This window comes from Felis catus, chromosome B3 (genome assembly GCF_018350175.1).
Source record: "Felis catus isolate Fca126 chromosome B3, F.catus_Fca126_mat1.0, whole genome shotgun sequence".
Lineage (NCBI taxonomy): Eukaryota > Metazoa > Chordata > Mammalia > Carnivora > Felidae > Felis > Felis catus.
In genome coordinates this window covers 80,977,263-80,992,807 of record NC_058373.1, presented here as the reverse complement: position 1 = coordinate 80,992,807, position 15,545 = coordinate 80,977,263, and the positions used below count along the sequence as shown (strand labels likewise).

Genomic DNA, 15,545 nt, shown 5'->3' with positions numbered 1-15,545 from the left:
CTCTCTTTCTGTCTCTCTCTCTCTTTCTGCCTTTCTCCTGTTGTGTTCTCTCTCTCTTTAAATAAATAAATGAACCTCAAATACATACGTACATACTGAGGACAAACTGATGATTGCTACAAGGGAGGGGGATGGCACAGGATGGGCAAAATAGGTGAAGGGGATTAAGAGGTCTGAACTTCAAGTTATAAAATAAATAAAGCATGGAGATGAAAATAAAGCATAGGGAATATAGTCAATAATATTGTAATAATTTTGTATGGTGACAGATGGTAACCAGACTTAATGGTGATAATCACTTCATAATGCATATGAATGTCAAATCCCTTTGTTATACACTGAAATTAATACATCCTTTTTTTTAAATTTTTTTTTAATTTTATTTTTTATTTTTTTAAATTTACATCCAAATTAGTTAGCATATAGTGCAACAATGATTTCAGGAGTAGATTCCTTAATGCCCCTTATCCATTGAGCCCATCCCCCTTCTCACACCCCCTCCAGTTACCCTCAGTTTGTTCTCCATATTTATGAGTCTCTTCTGTTTTGTTCCCCTCCCTGTTTTTATATTATTTTTGTTTCCCTTCCCTTATGCTCATCTGTTTTGTCTCTTAAAGTCCTCATATGAGTGAAGTCATATGATTTTTGTCTTTCTCTGACTAATTTCACTTAGCATAACACCCTCCAATTCCATCCACGTAGTTGCAAATGGCAAGCTTTCATTCTTTTTGATTGCCGAGTAATACTCCATTGTATATATATATACCACATCTTCTTTATCCATTCATCCATCGATGGACATTTGGGCTCTTGCCATACTTTGGCTATTGGTGACACTGCTGCTATAAACATGGGGGTTCGAAACAACACACTTGTATCCCATGGATAAATATCTAGTAGTGCAATTGCTGGGTCGCAGGGTAGTTCTATTTTTAGTTTTTTGAGGAACCTCCATACTGTTTTCCAGAGTGACTGCACCAGCTTGCATTCCCATGAAATTAATACATCCTATGTCAACTGTACTTTCAATTAAAAAATAGCAAATAAAATAATTAAATAAAAGCCCTGTGTTGTAACGGACTGTAAAACAATTCACAGAAGCTACATAAATAGCTAATGGACACATTCAACCCCAGACCAAAAATAATGTATATATCCATCATAGTTAGAATTGTGAAAACTGGAAAATTGCTGTCTCCATCAGGAGAATGATTGAACAAATGGTAATGCATGTGCATGGTAAAATTTGACTTCGTGAAAGTTACCAAAGAATAAGAATAATTTGACAGGTGCTAAGGAGGTAATGTTAAATGAGAAATACAGGAGTTAAAATTATGTTAATATATAGTGTGACACCAAGTACATTTTTAAAGTATAGTTGGGGGCTGAAAGGGCTGTGTTAATTGTCATTACCTATAGATGACATGAATCAATGTATTTGAATCCAATTAAGTCCTATTAAGAACAAAATGATTATTACTGCAAGTTAACTTTTTTGAGAGAGAGCACGCACTTGAGCTGGGGAGAGGAGCCAGGGAGAGAGAGAGATTGCAAGCACGAGAATGAATCTTAAGCAGGCTCCACACTCAGCACAGAGTTGATCTGGTCACAGAGCTCCATCCCAGACCTTGGGACCGTGACCTGAGCTGAAATTAAGAGTCACATGCTCAACTGACTGAGCTACCCAGGCTCCCCAGCTGCAAGTAACTTTTAAGATACGTGTTATTTAGGGACACCTAGCTGCCTTGATCAGTAGAGCATGCAACTCTTGATCTTGGGATTGTGGGTTTGAGCTCCATGTTGGGCATAGAGTTTACTTTAAAAGGAAAAAAAAAGATTATCCTTTGTTTAGAAAATAGTAAGATAGCAGAATTTGCCCAGGTAAATATTTATTAAGTGATACTTTTGTTAAAATTCTCCCCCTGGGGCACCTGGGTGGCTCAATTGATTAAGCATCTGACTTCCCCTCAGGTCAGGACCTTGCAGTTTGTGAGTTTGGGCTCTCAGCACAGAGCCTGCCTCAGATCCTCTGTCCCCCCTCTCTCTCTCTGCCCCTTCCTCACTAGCACACTCTGCTGCACACGCTCCCTATCTCTCTCTCTCAAAAATAAACAAAAATAATAATAATACTTATCCACCACTGTCAGAATGACACATAACCAAAATATTTTTGTATTTTTTATATTCTCTTAAAATGTTTTAGAATATTCAGCAATAGTTTATCTCATTTTAGCAGTTGCCACAAAATAACGCAACAAAACAAATTAGCAATAGATACTCAGAAATATCCTCTCACTTACTTAATTAACAAACCCAATGTCATACTATTTGCCGTTAAATCTTGTTTCTGATTTTAGGCTTCTTATACTGGAACAACTTTTGGACAGTATAAAGCACACAAAAGGAGCTCGTCAACAAGTAGTTCAGTTACATGTTGTTTCTTCACTCTCTAGTTTCTTGAAGGTAATTCCGTTTTTAAATTCACATGTTTGCTTGATTTTTTTTTTCTAAGTATGGTTAAATAGGTTGAGGAGGGTGTCTTGAAAGAACTGCTGCTTTTTTTTTTCTCCCTTTTTTCTTAGTCTCCTGATGAAAATGTTTCAGGATTTATAATCCCCCTTTTACTTTTCTCTGTGTAAAAGTTGTTGGTCAGAAATTAAACCTAGAATCTTGGCTTAGAACCATGCTTTAACCTACTCAGCCTAATATCCTGTATCAGGGATTGGCAGACTGTGGCCTCTGGGCCAAATCTGGCTTGTTGCATTTATGACTTAAATGTTTCTAACTAAAATATAATATGCTTCATTGGTTATATTATGGAAATTCCTATTAATGTTCTTCTGAATACATACATACTGTAGTGACAATTGCTTGCCTAGAGGTTTAAAATTCTTAACTTTTTGAGGCGCCTGGGCGGCTCAGTTGGTTAAGCATCTGACTTTGGCTCAGGTCACAAGTTCATGGGTTTGAGCCCTGCGTCAGGCTCTGTGCTGACAGCTCTGAGCCTGGAGCCTGCTTCAGATTCTGTGTCTCCCTCTCTCTCCCTTCCCCTCTCATGCGCTCTCTCTCTCTCTCTCTCTCTCTCTCTCTCTCTCTCTCTCAAGAATAAACATTAAAAAAAATTTTTTTAATTCTGCAGAACTTTGTGAAAAATCAAATTTGTGTGTGTGTGTGTGTGTGTGTTTATGTTTAAATAGTAATCCAAGTATGAACATCTTTAGTCAACCAGAATATATATTCCAAACTGGATTGGAAAATTTATTACAGTTGTAAGTTTAGATTGTTCTTTACATATTTCAGTACTTAGCTGGCTCCAAGGGAAACTTGGGTCCAGAAGAAATGAGAAGACTTGCCGTGGCATTGGTGATGGGAGCCCTAGAAAGTCCCAACCCCCTCTTGAGATGTGCAGCTGCAGAGGCATGGGCTAGATTAGCCCAAGTGGTTGATGATGGAGCTTTTACTGCTGCGTTAGCTCAAGTTAGCTTTGACAAGTAAGTGAATTTCTTATTTAATATGCAGAGACTATCTGTCAAAACTGGGTATAGCTTGTTGATTTTTTGGAACTAGTGAAACTCCATTCTGGGAATTAATTCAGAAAAAAATTGATAAACATGGATACTTTATATGAAGGCGAGCCTCCCCTTTGCTCATCTTGGAATATAGAACTATTATTACTTTGGCTTTAGTTTTTATTTAATAAGAGAAAGATCACTATATGAGTAGTATAATTGGCCATCTCTGAAATGGACGATGGGACTAAGAAATTTAGGGAATTTTATCATGTAAAATATAGATAATAGGTAGTAATAACAATGTACTGGAAAGAGTAAAGTCTAGGTTTTCATCATCAGGAAACAAACTATGTTTTCATTTTTGCTAGCTCTGAGATCATGAGCAGAGAGCAAACCGCACAGCTTGTTTTCCTCTATTTCAAATAGAAGGTTGTCAATACTACCCTGCCTGCTTGAGAATGTTAAGATAAATGAGATAATAAATATAGCACTTTCACCTTCCAGTCTACTGAATATATGTGTCTGATTTGGTCAACAGTTTGAAGTTTAAAGTTAGATTACTAACTTGGTTCAAATCCCAATCTTCATGTAATGGTTACTTTGTAAGAGTTACTTTGGATATCATTCTGTTCTCATCTGTAAAAAGTAACTGATAATAGTGTAAATCTCAAAGTTGTTGGGAGGATTAAAGGACTAAATGTAGGGGCATCTGGGTGGCTCAGTTGATTAAGCATCCGACTCTTGATTTCAGCTCTGGTCATGATCCCAGAGTTGTGGGATCGAGCCCCACGTCGTGCTCTAAACAGATAGCACACCTCCCCTGCTTGTGCACATGGGCGCACGCTCTTTCTCTCTGTCTCTCTCTTTCAAAAATAAATAAATAAATTTTTTTTTAAAAAAGGACTGAACATAGGAGCAGCTGGCTGGCTCATTCAGAGGAGCATGTGACTCTTGATCTCAGAGTTGTGAGTTCAAGCCCCACATTGGGTGTAGAGATTACTTAAATAAATAAATATTTTTTAAAATAAATAAAGGACTAAATGTAAAACACTTAAATTAGCACAGAATGCATAATAAAACTAGTAAACATTGATTTTTCTTGGCTATATTTAATTTTAAAATCAAAGTTCTTTTTTTTTTTTAATGTTTATTTTGAGAGAGATAGGACACATGTGCAGGAGAAGAGCAGAGAGAGAGAGCAGAAGAGAGAGAATCCTAAGCAGGCTCCATGCTGTCAGCACAGAGCCCAACACAGGGATAGATCTCCCAAATCATGAGATAGTGACTTCAGCCAAAATAAAGAATCAGAGGCTTTAACTGACTGAGCCACCCATGTACCCCCAAAGTCTCTTTGTATGGAAATAAAGTGTCTCAGCAATGTGCATTTTTAAAATGCAAGTTAATAATGCTCTCAACAAAGTGGGTATGGAAAGAACATACCTCAGCATTGCAGCTAACACACTCAACAGTGAAAAGCTAAAAGCTTTTGCTCTAAGATTAGGAACAAAACAAGGATGCCCACTCTCTCCACTATTATTCACCTTAGTTTTGGAAGTCTTAGCCACATAATTAGACAAGAAAAAGAAATAAAAGCCATCCAGATTGGAAAGGAAGAAGGAAAACTGTCATTGTTTGCAGATGACATGATACTGTATATAGAAAACCCTAAAGACTCCATCAAAAACCATTAGAATTAAATGAATTCAATAAACTCACAGGATACAAAATTAACATGCAGAAATCAGTTTCTTTGCATTAATAACAAGTTACCAGAAAGAGATTAAGGAAACAATCTCAGTTAGTATTGTCAGTAAGAATAAAATACCTAAGAATAAATTTAGCCAAAGAACAGAATGACCTGTACCCTAAAAACTGTAAGACATTGATGAAAGAAATTGAAGATGACACAAATAAATGAAAAGATATACCATACTCCCCATGGGCGATATGCAAATTCATGAAGCATCCCATATATGTGCATTTATGCATACACACATACACACGCTGTGCTCATGGATTGTAAGATATAATTTGTTAAGATATCCATACTACCCAAAGCACTCTACAGATTCAGTGTAATCCCTGTCAAAATACCAATGACATTTTTCATAGTACTAGAACAAAAAAATCTTGAAATTTGTGTGGAGCCACAAAAGATCCCAAATAGCCCAAGCAGTCTTGAAAAAGAAGAACAAAGCTGGAGATGTGCTCCCTGATTTCAAACTGTACTACAAACCTAGAGTAATTAAAATGGTATGTTACTGGCACAAAACAAACACACAGATCAGCATGATGGAATAGAGAGCCCAGAAATAAATGCAAGCATATATAGTCAATTAGGACTATAAGGAAATAAGGAAAGACAGTCTGTTTAATAAATGGTGTTGAGAAAAGAAGATAACTACATGCAAAAGATTGAAACTGGACCACTATCTTACATTGTTTACAAAAATAAATTCAAAGTGGATGAAAGACTTGAAGTAAGACCTAAAATCATAAAATTCCTAGAAGAAAACATTAGTCTTAACAATATTTTGGGGGAAGGAGGTCAGTTTCCTCAGGCAATCCCAATAAAAGCAAAAATAAACAAATGGAATTACATCATACTGAAAAGTTTTTGTACAATGAATGAAAACATCAAGAAAAAAGAAACCCGAGGGAACCTACTGAATGGAGGAAGATATTTGCAAATCAAATATTTGATAAGAGGTTAATATCCAAATTATATAAAGAACTTCTACAATTTCATGTCAAAAAAACAACCTGATTTAAAAATGGGCAGGGGACTAGATGGCAGAATAGCATGGAGTTTTTTTTGCATTTCTCGTCCATGAAATACAGCCAGATCAACACTAAACCATCCTGCACACGTAGAAAACTGATTTGAGTATTAAAACAACAATCTTCACCACCTGAACCACAGAACATAGCAGGTATGCAGCACAGACAGGTGAACTGGGGGAGAGAGAAGCTGCAGAGGGCAAGGAGCTGTTTTTGCTTGTGGAGAAAGGATGGAGATGAGGGGTTGGGGGGAGGAGGAGAGTACGGGAAAAGCACCTCCCTCCCCCAAAAGCAGCTGGAGAGAAAGTGGAAAAGTGGAAACAGCCACTGGGACTGAACAAAAAAGAGAGAGAGGAGAGGGTTTAAATTCCATTAAGACTCTATAAACAGGAGGAGCACAGAATCGGAAACTCCGCAGCTTGATACCTGGAGGAGCTCTGGGGAGGGTAGGGCAAATCCCCAGGAGCAGAGAGTGAAGTCTGAGGGGTCCTTGGGTCATATGGGGAGAGGTGGTTCCCCTGCTAAGAAGACATCTGGTAGAGGCTCTGTGGCCACCCCGCAGGCAAAGATGCCAGCAGACCCCAGAGATTCACTGGTGCTAGAACAAGGATGTTAAGGGGAAACCTGGTGCCAGATGTGTGTTGTGATTTACCAAAATCCCTGAAACACTGCTACATGTTCTCGTGAACTTTTTCTGGGGCAGGCTTGCACCCAGCTGCAGTCTCTGGGCATCAGCAGCAGCACGGTCCCACGAACGTTTCTGGGGGTGGGTGGGCACTGGCCATTTCTCTAAGAGACTCTCCCCCAGAGGATCAGAATGGGCCAAAGCCGCAGTCCCTCAGAAGTGAGGGGTTGGGAAACACAGCCACATCTGAGATAAAACTCAAGAGGGAGTTGCCACCTGGCAACCTGATGGCTTGGTCACGGACTGTATAAGTGGGGTGTAGAAGGAAGCCACAGACAAAAGGATGGGTGTGTGATTGATGGTTGAGGAGAACAGAATTCTGATACTAGAGACTGGGTAGCTGGGTGATGCCTTTTTCACGCCTCCCGTGCATGTGTGGATACACCTGCAAGCACCACAGCAATCCACCCCAGTAAGCTAAGCAGTGCCATCTAGTGGAGAATGGAGCTGTTACACTAAGCTCCGCCCATCTAGGCCAACCTCGCTCTTCAGGAACACAAGTCTTTCTGCCTGCTTAGTTTACATTCTATAAAGTGCTTCGTAGTTTGTCTTCTAGGGGAAACTGATGTAATTTTTATCGTATTTCAGTCTTTTCACTGGTCCATCTATTCAATTTTTTTTCTTTTATTCAGTACAGAAAGAAAAAAATTATTTTCATTTTCAATTTTTGTTAAAAATATTGTTTCATTGTATTCACTTTTTCAAATTTCAAACCTTTTCCATTTTTTTCCTTTTCTTATCTTTCCCTTTTTTCTCTAATCAATCTCCTTTCAACAACCAGACCAAAACACACCTAGAATCTAGCATTATTTACTTGATTTTTTTGTGTTGTTTTTAATTTTTTAATTTTAATTTTATTTTACCTAATTAATTCCTTTCCTTCCTTTAAAATGATGAAATGAAGGGATTCACCCCAAAAGAAAGAGCAAGAAGAAACGACAACCAGGGACTTAACATAGATACAAGCAAGTTGTGTGAAACAGAATTTAGAATCACAATAATAAGAACGCACGCTGGGGTTGAAAATAGATTAGAATCCCTTTCTGTGGAGATAAAAGAAGTAAAAGCTAGTCTGGATAAAATAAAAAATGCTGTAACTGAGCTGCAATCTCGAATGGATGCCACAGCAGCAAGGATGGATGAGGCAGTGAATCAGCGATATAGAGGACAAACTCATGGAGAATAATGAAGCAGAAAAAAAGAGGGAGACTAAGGCAAAAGAACACGATTTGAGAATTAGGAAAATCAGGGGCTCCTGAGTGGCTCAGTTGGTTGAGTGTCCAACTTTGGCTCGGGTCAGGATCTCCCAGTTTGTGAGTTCAAGCCCCGTGTCAGGCTAAGGGCCTGGAGCCTGCTTCAGATTCTTTGTCTCCCTCTCTCTCTGCCCCTTCGCTGCTCATACTGTCTCTGTCTCAAAAATAAATAAACATTAAAAATTAGAAAAAGAATTAGGAAAATCAGTGACTTATTAAAAAGGAATCAGAATCATAGGGGTCCCAGAAGATAGAAAAGGGAGTAGAAGGGTTATGTGAGCAAATCATAGCAGAAAACTTTCCTAACCTGGGGAAAGACACAGACATCAAAATCCAGGAAGTAGAGGACTCCCATTAGATTCAACAAAAACCAACCATCAACAAGGCATATCATATTCAAATTCACAAAGTACTTGGAAAAGGACAGAATCATGAAAGCAGGAAGGGAAAAAAAGTCCTTAACCTACGAGGGAAGACAGATCAGGTTTGCAGCAGACCTATCCACAAAAATTTGGCAGGCCAGAAAGGAATGTCAGGATATATTCAATGTGCTGAATCGGAAAAATATGCAGCCAAGAATTCTTTATCCAGCAAGGCTATCATTCAGAATAGAAGGAGAGATTAAAAGTTTCCCAAACAATAATTAAAGGAGTTCATGACCACTAAACCAGCCCTGAAAGAAATTTTAAGGGGGACTCTCTGAGGGCAGAAATGACAGGGGAGAGAAAAAAAAAAGACCACAAGCAAGAAAGACTAGAAAGGACCAGAGGACACCAGAAACTCCAACTCTACAGGCAACATAAAGGCAATAAATTCATATCTTTCAGTACTCACTCTAAATGTCAATGGACTAAATGCTCCAATCAAAAGACATAGGGTAACAGAATGGATAAGAAAATAAGATCCATCTATATGCTGTTTACAAGAGACCCACTTTAGACCTAAAGACACCTTCAAATTGAAAGTAAGGGGATGTTGAACCATCTATCATGCTAATGGTACCAAAAGAAAGCCGGAATAGCTACATTTATATCAGACAATCTAGACTTTAAAATAAAGACTGTAACAAGAGATGAAGAAAGGCATTATATCGTACTTAAGGGGTCTGTCCACCAAGAAGACCTAACAATTGTAAGCATTTATGCTCCAAATGTGGAAGAACCCAAATATATAAATCAATCACAAACAGAAAGAAACTCTTTGATAATAATACCATAATAGTAGGGGACTACAAACCCCTCCCCCTTACAGCAATCAACAGATCGTCTAAACAGAAAATCAACAATGAAACAATGGCTTTGAATGACATGCTGTACCAAATGGACTTAACAGACACATTCAGAACATTTCATCCTAAAGCAGTGGAATACACATTCTTCTCCAATGCACATGGAACCTTCTCCAGAATAGATCACATACTGGGACACATATCAGCCCTCAACAAGTTCAAAAAGATTGAGATCATACCATGCATATTTTCAGACCATATTTTCAATGCTATGAAACTCACAACCACAAGAAAAAATGTTGAAAGATAACAAATACTTGGAGACTAAACAACATCCTACTAAAGAATGAATGGGCTAACCAAGAAGTTAAAGAGGAAATTAAAAAGTACATTGACGCCAATGAAAATGATAACACCACAGCTCAAAACCTCTGGGACGCAGTAAAGACAATCATAAGAGGGAAGTATATAGCAATCCAGGCCTTCCTAAAGAAGGAAGAAAGGTCTCAGATACACAACCTAACCTTACACCTTGAAGAGCTGGAAAAAGAACAGCAAATAAAATGCAAAACTATCAGAAGTCAGGAAATAATAAAGATTAGAGCAGAAATCAATGCTATTGAAACAAAAACAAACCAAAAACAGAACAGATAAATGAAACCAGAAGCTGATTCTTTGAAAGAATTAACAAAATTGATAAACCCCTGGCCAGTTTAATCAAAAAGAAAAAGGAAAGGACCCAAATAAATAAAATCAAGAATGAAAGAGGAGAGATCACAACCAACACAGCAAAATACAAACAATAATAAGAGAATATTATGAGCAATTATATACTAATGAAATAGGCAATCTGGAAGAAATGGGCAAATTCCTAGAAACATATAAACTACCAAAACTGAAACAAGAAGAAAAAGAATATGAACAGACCCATAACCAATAAATAAATCGAATTGCTAATCAAAAATCTTCCAAAAAACAAGAGTCCAGGACCCCATGGCTTGCCAGGGGAATTCTACCAAACATTGAAAGAAGAATTAACACCTATTCTCTTGAAGCTGTCCCAAAAAAATAGAAATGGAAGGAAAACTTCCAAACTCTTTCTATGAAGACAGCATTACCTTGATTCCAAAACCAGACAGAGACCCCACTAAAAAGGAGAACTATAGACGAATTTCCCTGATGAACATGGATGCAAAAATCCTCAACAAGATATTAGCCAACTGGATCCAACAATACATTAAAAAAATTATTCACCACAACTAAGTAGGATTTATAGCTGGGATGCTGGGCTGGTTCAATATCCACAAAACAATCAATGTGATTCATCATGTCAATAAAAGAAAGGACAAGAAGCACATGATCCTCTCAATAGATGCAGAGAAAACATTTGACAAAAACAGCATCCTTTCTTGATAAGAAACCCCCAAGAAAGTAGGGTAGAAGGATCATACCACAAGATCATAAAAGCCATATATGAAAGACTCACCACTAACATCATCCTCGGGGAAGAACTGAGAGCTTACCCCCTAAGGTCAGGAAGAAGACAGGGATGTCCACTCTTGTCACTGTTATTCAACATAGTATTGGAAGTCTTAGCCTCAGCAATCAGACAACACAAAGAAATAAAAAGCATTCAGATCTGCCAGGAGGAGGTCAAATTTTCACTCTTCGCAGATGACATGATACTGTATATGAAAGACCCAAAAGATTCCACCAAAAAGCTGCTAGAACTGATCCATGAATTCAGCAAAGTCACAGCATATAAAATCAATGCACAGAAGTTGGTTGCATTCCTATACACCAACAATGAAGCAACAGAAAGAGAAATCAAGGAACCTATCCCATTTACAATTACCCCAAAAACCATAAAATACCTAGGAATAAATCTAACCAAAGAGGTAAAAAATCTATATACTGAAAACTATAGAAAGCTTATGAAAGAAATTGAAGAAGACACACACACACACACAAATGCGAAAATATTCCATGCTCCTGGATAGAACAAATATTGTTAAAATGTCAATACTACCCAAAGCAATCTACGTATTCAATGCAGTACCTATCAAAATAACACCAGCATTCTTCACAGAGCTAGAACAAACAATCCTAAAATTTGTATGGAACTACAAAAACCCGAATAGTCAAAGCAATCTTGAAAAAGAAAACCAAAGCAGGAGTCATCACAATCCCGGACGTCAAGCTGTATTACAAAGCTGTAATCATCAAGACATCATGATACTGGCACAAGAACGGACACTCAGATCAATGGAACTGAATAGAGAACCCAGAAATGGACCCACAAACATAAGGCCAACTAATCTTTGACAAAGCAGGAAAGAATATCCAATGGAATAAAGACAATCTCTTCAGCAAATGGTGCTGGGGAAACTGGAAAACAACATGCAGAAAAATGAACCTTGGCCACTTTCTTACACCATGCACAAAATTAAGCTCAAAATGGATGAAAGACCTAAATATAAGACAGGAATCCATCAAAATCCTTGAGAAAGCAGGCAAAAATCTCTTTGACTTTGACCACAGCAACTTCTTACTCAACACGTCTCCAGTGGCAAGAGAAACAAAAGCAAAAATGAACTATTAGGACCTCATCAAAATAAAAAGCTTCTGCACCAAAGGAAACAATCAGCAAAACTAAAGGCAGCTGACAGAATGGGAGAAGATATTTGCAAACGACATATCAGATAAAGGGTTATTACCCAAAATCTGTAAAGAACTTACCAAACTCAACACCCAAAAAACAATCCAGGGAAGAAATGGGCAAAAGACAAGAATAGATACTTCTCCAAAGAAGACATCCAGATGGCCAACTGATGCATGAAACATGCTCAACATCACTCATCATCAGGGAAATACAAATCAAAACCACAATGAGATACCACCTCACACCTGTCAGAATGGCTAACATGAACAACTCAGGCAACAACAGAAGTTGGCGAGGATGTGTAGAGAGAGGATCTCTTTTGCACTGCTGGTGGGAATGCAAACTGGTGCGGCCACTCTGGAATACGGTAGGGAGGTTCCTTAAAAAGTTAAAAATATAACTCCTTAAAAGTTAAAAATAGGGGCGCCTGGGTGGCGCAGTCGGTTAAGCGTCCGACTTCAGCCAGGTCACGATCTCGCGGTCCGTGAGTTCGAGCCCTGTGTCAGGCTCTGGGCTAATGGCTCGGAGCCTGGAGCCTGTTTCCGATTCTGTGTCCCCCTCTCTCTCTGCCCCTCCCCCGTTCATGCTCTGTCTCTCTCTGTCCCCAAAATAAATAAACGTTGAAAAAAAAGTTAAAAATAGAACTACCCTATGACCCAGCAATTGCACTACTAGGTATTTATCTAATGGATACAGGAATGCTGTTTAGAAGGGGCACATGCACCCCCATGTTTATAGCAGCACTATCAACAATAGCCAAAGTATGGAAAGAGCCCAAATGTCCGTCAGTGGATGAATGGATAAAGAAGATGTGGTGTGTGTGTGTGTGTGTGTGTGTGTGTGTGTGTGTGTGTGTGTAAATCTATGTATACACACAGTGGAGTATTATTCGGCAATCAAAAAGAATGAAATCTTACCTTTTACAACTCCGTGGATGGAAGTAGAGAGTTTTAACCTAAGCGAAATTAGTCAGTCAGAGAAAGACAAATATATGACTTCACTCATATGAGGACTTTAAGATACAAAACAGATGAACCTAAAGGAAGGGAAGCAAATATGATATAAAAACCGGGGGGGGGGGGGGGAGGGGACAAAACATAAGAGACTCTTAAACAGGAAGAACAAACAGAGGGTGGCTGGTGGGGTTGAGGAAGGAAGGATGGGCTAAATGGGTAAGGGGCATTAATCCTGAAATCATTGTTGCAGTATATGCTAACTTGCATGTAAATTAAAAAATAAATAAATTTAAAAATAATAAAAAAATAAAAATAAACTTAAAAAAATAGGCAGACGATGTGATTAAATTTTTTCCCAAAGAAGGCATACAGATGGCCAACAAGCACATTAAGAGATTCTCAACATCATTAATCATCAGGGACATGCAAATCAAAACCACCATGAGATATCAGCTCACACTTGTCTAATTGGTTTGTATCCAAAAGATAGTACAAGTGTTGAGGATGTGCAGAAAAGGGAAACTTCATGCACTATGGGAATATAATTGGTACAACCACTATCGAAAACAGCGTAGAGGTTCTTAGAAAAATTAGAAATACCATTTGACCCAGCAATTCCACTTCTGAGTATTTATTCAAAGGAAATGAAAACATCAATTCAGACAACTATCTGCAGGAGTGCCTGGACGGCTCAGTTGGTTGAGCATCCGACTTCAGTTCAGGTCATGATCTCTCAGTCCATGGGTTCGAGCCCTGCATCGGGGTTTGTGCTGACAGCTCAGAGCCTGGAGCCTGCTTCCGATTCTGTGTCTCTGTCTCTCTCTCTCTGCCCGTCTGCCTCTCATGTTCTCTCTCTCTCTCTCTCTCTCTCAAAAATAAATAAACGCTAAAAAAAAAAAAATCATGCTATGGGGCACCTGGGTGGTTCAGTCAGTTAAGCATCTAACTTCGGCTCAGGTCATGATCTCATGGTTCGTGAGTTCGAGCCCGCATCAGGCTCTGTGCTGACAGCTCAGAGTCTGGAGCCTGTTTCACACTCTGTATCTCCCTCTCTGCCTCTCCTCTGCTCATGCTCTGTCTCTCAAAAATAAACAAACATTAAAAAAAGTTTTGTTTTTTTTAAGTCATGTTATGCAAAGAGCTATATGCTTGTGTTCATTGCTACATTATTTACAGTAGCCAAAATATGGAAGCAACCTGTGTTTATTAATATATGAATGGATAAAGAAGATGGGTGTGTGTGTAATATTACGCAGCCATAAAAAAGGAAATCATGCCATTTGCAACAACATGGATGGACCTAGAGTGTATTATGCTCAGTAAAATAAGACCAAGAAAGACCAGTACCACGTAATTTCACTTACTTGTGAAAAGAAATGAATGAACAAAGAAAATAAGTCATAGATGCAAGAAATAAACTGTTGGTTACAGGAAGCAGGGGAAGAGGGACAAAATAGGTGAAGGGAATAAATAAGTCATGGGAATCTCATGTAAAACATGTGGAATATAGTCAACAAAATTGATGAAAATTTGTATGGTAATAGATGGTAACTAGACTTACTGTCAGGATCTTTTGATAATGTATCAAAATGTCAAATCACTACAATATACGCCTGAAACTAATAGCATATTGTATGTTGGTTATACTTGAACTTTAAAAAAAATTTTTTTTTAACGTTTATTTATTTTTGAGACAGAGAAAGACAGAGCATGAAGTGGGGAGGGTCAGAGAGAGGGAGACACAGAATCGGAAACAGGCTCCAGGCTCTGAGCTGTCAGCACAGAGCCTGATGCGGGGCTCGAACTCATGGGCCGCGAGATCATGACCTGAGCTGAAGTCGGCCGCTCAACCGACTGAGCCACCCAGGCGCCCCTATACTTGAACTTTTAAAGAGTGACTTAACAGTAAAGTAATAATGCTTGTTTTATAAATTTAGTGTGTGCATCTCTGAAAAACATTGAAATTGTTCATACTTAAATGTTTAAAAATGTGAAGACGTTTTTATTTAAAATGTTTTTCTTTTTAAGATACCTTTCAGGTTATTTCAAAATGTTTTTATCAGTAACATATATTTTTGAATTTTGCAGCTATTCATACAAAAAGTTTTGCCTAAGTAACAGTGTACATGCATTAGTTTTTTTCAGTAACTATTGTTTATTTCCATAATTACAGACTGAAATCAGCAAGGGATGTGGTTACCAGAACAGGATACTCATTGGCTTTGGGATCCCTACATAGATATTTAGGAGGGATAAGTTCTTCTCAGCATTTGAATTCTTGTGTTGGAATCCTTTATACTTTGTCTCAGGACAGTACTTCTCCTGATGTGCAGGTAAATACTCCATGTGATACTTTTCTTGAAATTCATGATTTGTAGATAATGCAGATTATGTTTTTATCGGCCACTAGTAACTTGTAAATAATTCACACACACACACACACACACACACACACCGCCCAATAAATG

General features: G+C 38.2%; 1 protein-coding gene across 7 annotated transcripts in view; it reads left to right on the top strand.

The window, feature by feature from the left end:
- Positions 1–15,545, top strand: part of HEATR5A (HEAT repeat containing 5A) — a 122,398-nt gene that overhangs the window by 55,073 nt on the left and 51,780 nt on the right. For all 7 annotated transcript variants that reach the window (XM_045059755.1, XM_011283176.4, XM_045059756.1 and 4 more), the window contains 3 exons: positions 2,358–2,463; positions 3,301–3,491; positions 15,251–15,410. In XM_045059755.1, the coding sequence (XP_044915690.1) occupies positions 2,358–2,463; positions 3,301–3,491; positions 15,251–15,410 (457 nt within the window). The remainder of the gene's footprint in view (positions 1–2,357; positions 2,464–3,300; positions 3,492–15,250; positions 15,411–15,545) is intronic.